The following is a 6794-nucleotide window of genomic DNA, read 5'->3' on the forward strand; positions in this document are numbered from 1 at the left end:
CTGGGTGCAAGAGCTAAAGTAGAAGGGCTTATACCATCATGTTCTAGTAACAGTTGATAGTTTCGATCAATATAACAATGCATTCTTGCTTGCTGTTTGTGCAACTCATTTGCGCAACATCCTAAAAACATAAACAATACATATAATACATATTATGCCATACCATGTATGATATATATATATATATATATATATATATATATATATATATATATATATATATATATATATATATATATATATATATATATATATATATATATATATATATATATATATATATATATATATATATATATATATATATATATATATATATATATATATATATATATATATATATATATATATATATATATATATATATATATATATAGGGGAGAGTTGCCTTAATTGGAACACTTTAGGAAAAAATATTTATTAACCAAAGATGGCTTAACTATGAAAACATTTATGAATTAAATAATATAGATATACAACCCTACTATGCTTTTATTAATGATTCGACTCTATTGATCGCACCCTTATTGGATATAAACTTTGATTTTTCAAGGCACCATTTTGTTCCAATAAAGGCAACTGGTCTCCTTGAATGGAACACATATATTCTTTAATTAGAACAGTTCTAATATTTGAATAAATTACAGCTATAAAACTTATGGCTCAAAGGAAAAATTAATTGATTAGCTTTTTAATAAAAGATATTTAAAAGATATAATAACAAATAAAAATTACAACAAATATTTAATCCTTTTTTCGCAATTCATGTCTTTTTTTCTTGCAGCTTCTGCACTTGGGATGGTAGTGGTGATATGTGGTGTGCTGTGGTGGCGATGGTGATTTTATTTGATGTGCTCAATTTCATTTGGTCCATGGTGATTGAGTCAAGTGCTACTTTGCTTCCTGTGGTTTTTGCAATAGTTTGACAGTTATTGGATTTAGTGTGAGCTTTTTTTTTGTAGATTTTTTAATTTGTTTGGAAGCTATTTGATTTAGTGTGTGCTTTTGATTTCTTGGTGTAATTTCTAGAGCACGTCTATATGAAGAGCTTGTAAGATCAGCCGCCTGAGTTGTTCGTGATCTTTTTTTGTTTTTTACTTCAAGTGAAACCACTGGCAAAAGAGACAAAGTTGAAACTGAAACATGACATTTTAATTTTTTTTCACTTGATTTATCTGTAGATAGTTTTGTCATCCCATCTATACTTTCAGATGACTGAAGATTGTTTGAAGGACCAACATCAGTAAATGAAGAGGCTGTAAAATCAGAATCAGTGAATACATTTATGTCCAAAGGCCACAACCCATTAGCCTGAAATCCTTTCATAGCAATTCTCAATGATGCTGCCTGACTATATGCGTCACCAAATAATTCTGCAACTTGCCAAGTTGTTACTGGTTGTGATATATGTGACGGCATCCATTTTCGCATAGCTTCATCATAGTATGTACCAAGTGGTCCAAAGAACGCAACGTCTAATGGTTGCAGTCTGTGTGTAGTATGGGGAGGTAGTGATACCATACGCACTCCAGCATTTCGTGCTAGATATATCGCTGCCAAATTTTTTGAATGTGTAACATGACCATCAAGTATCAACAAAACTTTTGATTGTTTTGAAGGTTTAACAACTTTAATGAAATGATTGAGCCAATCTAAAAAACCTTCATTTGACATCCATCCTTTCTCATGAGTACTAAATACAGTTCCTGGAGGTGCACCATTTGTTATTTCTGGCTTCATTCTTTTGCGTTTATATATTAACATTGGTGTAACATAAAATCCTGCTGCAGATACACAAACTACAGCTGTTACTGAATTTCCTCGTTCACTACTAGTCATAATTCCAACTCGTTTTTTGCCCCTTGCACTAATAATTTTTATCTGACCATCTTGTACTGTTGATAAACTAGTTTCATCCATATTATAAAGTCTGTCTGGAGTTAACTTTTCTTCCATGTATAACTTTGAAAGTAAATTAAAGAAAGATTGCACTCGCTCTTTATTAAAACCTTGTGCACGTGCAATTGATGTTGATTCAGGCCCACGAAGCGACAGTTGTGGGTGCCTTTGCATAAATGCATAATACCACTTTTTTCCTGCCATTCGTGTTTGTTTGTTAAAATTATGTGTGATGTTGTTAGCTTCCGCAATATCAAATGCTAGACGACGAAGATCATCAATCCTTAATCCAAAGTACATCGATTCTAATAATAAACAGTGATCAGCTAGTTCTGTTTCAATTTCATTAGGTAAGGTGGTAAGTCGACCATGAAATTTCACATTTGCAACAGCAACTTTGTTTTTTTCATTTATATGCCTTGACAAAGTTGCTTTTGGAATACAAAATTCATAAGCGGCTTCATTTAAGCTGATTTCTCCTTGTTTTATTGCTTCAACAGCCTTTTTCAAGTTTTCTACTTTCCATTTTCCATATTTTCATGGTGTTTGCATCTAAAATAAAAGCAAATTACTATGAAGATACATAAGGAGAGTTTTATAATCTTATCACAGGCTTATTTTTTCATATATTTATTTGTTATTCATATATGATTAAGTTAATTATATACTCATTATATAATCATTATTTTTCATCATTTTTGTTTAGTTAATCATTAACTATATAAATCAAAATCTATATAAACTATATAAAGTTTGCAACTTTATATATTAACTTCTATATACAGTAAAAAACTTATGCTGGGTATATACTTTATGTTGTCTTACAAGTTTATCCGTTAAATAGAAATGTATAACTTTTGTAAAACTTTTACATTTTATTTTTTACTAAAAGATAAAAGAAAAATCATTTCATACTTTAAAGCAAGACTAAATACCAATTCCAAAAAAGCAACAAATGTCTAACAATAATACTATGTCTATAAAAGAAATTCGCTTTAAAAAATATTATACAGTCGGACTAATGAAATTTTCTGATAATTCGGACGTCAAGTAGCGTGTTATGAGATGACATCGTTTCAATTACGGCAACTTTTGAAGTTCCATTCTGGGCAACATAGGACCATGGTGTTGTAGCAAAATATTTACATACAAGTAACAACTTACGATATAAGCTCTTAATATCACATAGACTTGAAACCCTTAAAATTTAAAATTTTAAAAAAATTATCATCAAACTCAATATCGTTAAGCTTCTGTAATCGTTTAAATGCAACGATAAAATTAGATCGCAAAAATTTTTTTCTTTAAAAAAAAGTAATTTTATTCACATACGTGCAGTTTTTAAGTTTAAATACTAGAAGTTTCAAAAAATAAAGAAAATTATTTTCTTTACAAGAAAAAATATTCATGAAAGTAGAATAAGTTCCAGTTTCTAAATAAAGCTAAGTGTTCCAATTAAGGAGCTGTTCCAATTTCGGCAACTCTCCCCTATATATATATATATATATATATATATATATATATATATATATATATATATATATATATATATATATATATAATCTAATAATAATATACATAACTAGTACTCAATATATAACTTTCTATTTTTCCGTGTTTCTATGATAACATTGTATGGTTGCATCAGCCAAGGGTGGTCACAGTGGAAGTATTATATTGAGTAGGCTGCATCGCTGTTTTTTATAAGTTTGGTGATAAGTGTAATGTGATTATAAACATAGTATAAAGTTAAGAAAAGCCAGAGAAGCTCAATTCCTCAGAACTTGTTAAGCCTTGTAACTTTAAAAGACAACTTTGAAATGAGTACTTTGGCCTTAGGGCAGACTAAGAGGGTGAAATGATTGATACTTTGACAAGTATTGAGTGGGAACTTACTATGCATTTTAATATAAATAGTACAAATTAGTATTAAAAATTAAAATACTATTGCTCATTATTAATAATTTTCACATTCTATAATTTTTGAAGTTAAATAAAGTTTTACTAACTTAAATGCCTTACATTATACATATTTATTTGTTAAACACAGATAACAACTTCATTTCTTATATAATAACAATAAATTAAATTAAACCCAAAATTAATAATCTGCATTTTGCCTATAAAAGTAAATTGTCAAGATAAATGCACTAACAATAATTAGAATGTGTGTGTATTGCATTTTTTGATTCGCAGTTTCATAAGATTCAAGTACATCTTTAAATACTGAGAGAGATCCATTATTAGGCTCAGGTATAATTCCAAGTAAATGAGCAAGTAAGGGTACGACATTGACACTTTCAAATACTTTTAAAGCTACTCCCTTTCTAAATGCAGGACCACGAGCATAAAATATAGTGCTCATCTCTTTGTAGGCAATATCATAACCATGTCTTCCGATACAACAGCCTGGTGGGTTATCTCTTTCTTCAAGAGCCCAACCTCTGTCAGCTAATATTACTATAGAAGGAATGTTTTTGTTTTGCCTATAATGAAGATATTTGGGAATATCTTGAAGAGGTTGATCCCTCCTAGAAAAACCAGATTAAAAATTTGATATAAACAAACTGTTACAAGAAAATTGACAGAATAAATTTCAAACCTGTTAAAATTTCAACAAAAAAATTGCAAAAAATGAAAATAATCTAAAAATTAGTTAAATATATTAAAGAAAACTAGAGAAAATGAAATTATGTTAATAAATTTTTTAACTACAAAATTAATTGAATACCACAGGCTCTGAAACTTAACTTAATTAAAAAGATCGCTATTACCTATATATTCGGAAGTTATTTTTTCTCAAAGATGTTAGATTATTCACCAAATCATCTATTGTAAATCCATTTATAGGTCTTAAAAAGCAAGACCCGCCAGCCCCATTTGATTGATAAGAACCTAATTGTAAATAATCATCCAGATATTTGACATGTAGTTTACTTTTGTAGTCAACATCAATAAAACCATGATCTGAAGTTAAAATAAGGTTCATATCAGGTACAACCTTTAGTTTTTCTATCAAATAGCCAATGACATCTCTATCCAAACTTTCTATAGCATCTTTATACTAAAAATGCAAAAAGTATGCATATATAAGATCTGCTACCCTATCCTAAAACTTATTATAAAAAAATACAAAAAAAATTTTACTTGTAAGGAGCTTTTTCCATATTTATGGCCTGATAAGTCGGGTTTATCTATCCAAATTAACACAAAATTCAAACTATCATCATTTTGAATATGTTGTATGCTCATATCAATTGCATGCTGGCAGGCTTCAATAGTGTCATTACTAGACACAATTGGGAAATTGTGGTACTTAGGTTTTTCTTTAAATCCATAATAACCAGGAAAGTAATAAACAGCGCTTAACCCTAAATAAATAAATAAAACTAAAAAATATGAGTGTATATATATATATATATATATATATATATATATATATATATATATATATATATATATATATATATATATATATATAGGAGAGAGTGGTGTACCTTGGAGGTGTGTGTACCTTGGAGGCACATCTTGTAAGATGAATTCAAACTGAAATTTTAGTTGCATGTATCGGCCATTAAAGGCTCATAATAAGTTAGTTTACCACTGCTTAACACATTTATTGTTGCAATAAAAATAAAAGTTTGTTTTCAGCACCAAAAAGTAATTTTTTTAGAGCGTATTTTTTTTTTTTCTACAACTGTAGGTATAAACTTTATTTTAAACTGATTATCAGAGTTTGTAAAGCATGTTTATAGCTACATTTATGCATGTTTGAAACTGCTAAACTTCTAACCTATAAATATATGGTAGCAATTTTGTAAAAACTATGGTAGCGGTGTACCTCAGAGGTAGCTAATCATGCAAGTGTGGACCTTGGTCATACCTTGGTGGTACCACCAAAGTACGCACTTGCATGATTTTGTAAATACTATTTTGAGTAAGCTTGTCATGAAAGTATTTCTTTAATGTCGCTATAGTTTATTATTATCATTATTATTATTATTATTATTATTATTATTATTATTATTATTATTATCATTATTATTATTATTATTATTATTATTATTATTATTATTATTATTATTATTATTATTATTATTATTATTATTTTTGTTAATTAAGAATTTCTTTAGTATAATATGTGTAATATGATTTGTGTATTTCTTTGTTACATTATAACTATTTTTGTAATAAGCTTATTAATAAATAGCTTAGAAATTAAAAATAATTAAATACTGATAAAAGCATTTTCAATTATGCTTTAAAAACTATGATGTCCTTCCATTTTATGAAAAATTAAATGTACTGATATTTGATTGCTTTTAATGTTTTTCATTTATTTTCAGAAAAACCAAAATATACAAAATTAATAAAATGCCTAGAAGTAAAAATGGATTTAAAAGAAAACCTATACAAAAAGAAGACATAGAAAGAGCTGTAAAACTTATAGTGAACAATATACTGTCTATATACAGAGCTTCTATGGACTTTGACATTCCTGAAACAACCTTAAGAAGACACAGAAACAAATTCCTTTAATCAGGTTTAGAAAAATTTTGTTACAAGAAAGACAACAACCTTAAGCAAGTCTTTACAGTAGAAGAAGATAAACTTCTAGTTGATTACATTTTGAAAGCTGCTGATCTTCATTATGGACTGACTTTGAAAGATGTTCGAAAATTGGCTTACCAATTTAGGAAAGCAAATCAAAAAAAGTATGATGCATCTTGGGATAAAAACCAGATGGCTGGAAAAGAGTGGCTGGAAATCTTCCGGGAAAAATACTCTAAAGAATTATCACTTAGAAAGCCTGAGGCAACAAGTCTTGTGCACTCAACTGCTTTTAATAGGGAAAATCTAGCACTTACTTTTCAGAACTATGAAGGAGCTTTAAG

General features: G+C 28.2%; 1 protein-coding gene and 1 pseudogene across 3 annotated transcripts in view; both read right to left on the reverse strand.

Annotated features, from left to right (window-relative positions):
• On the reverse strand, positions 1 to 2451 carry LOC149878433 (uncharacterized; annotated as a pseudogene). Its single transcript, XR_016447601.1, has 2 exons — positions 486 to 2451; positions 1 to 121 (listed from the first exon to the last, which is right to left on the reverse strand). The product of XR_016447601.1 is annotated as an uncharacterized LOC149878433 (transcript).
• Positions 2452 to 2535: 84 nt separating this feature from the next.
• The window catches only part of LOC149878434 (ectonucleotide pyrophosphatase/phosphodiesterase family member 7-like), an 8312-nt gene continuing 4053 nt past the window's right edge, over positions 2536 to 6794 (reverse strand). Inside the window, exons 2-5 of one of the 2 annotated variants that reach the window (XM_090072870.1) lie at positions 5047 to 5270; positions 4674 to 4963; positions 4055 to 4430; positions 2536 to 3387 (exon numbers count right to left, since the gene is read on the reverse strand). In XM_090072870.1, the coding sequence (XP_089928996.1) occupies positions 3355 to 3387; positions 4055 to 4430; positions 4674 to 4963; positions 5047 to 5270 (923 nt within the window). In that variant the 3' untranslated portion in view covers positions 2536 to 3354. Of the gene's footprint in view, positions 3388 to 3779; positions 4431 to 4673; positions 4964 to 5046; positions 5271 to 6794 lie in introns of those variants that run through there. The other variant, XM_090072869.1, reaches the window with a different exon arrangement.

Source organism: Hydra viridissima, unplaced genomic scaffold (genome assembly GCF_058129835.1).
Source record: "Hydra viridissima isolate aposymbiotic clone 2 unplaced genomic scaffold, HvirCarnegie_v1 scaffold_15, whole genome shotgun sequence".
NCBI lineage: Eukaryota > Metazoa > Cnidaria > Hydrozoa > Anthoathecata > Hydridae > Hydra > Hydra viridissima.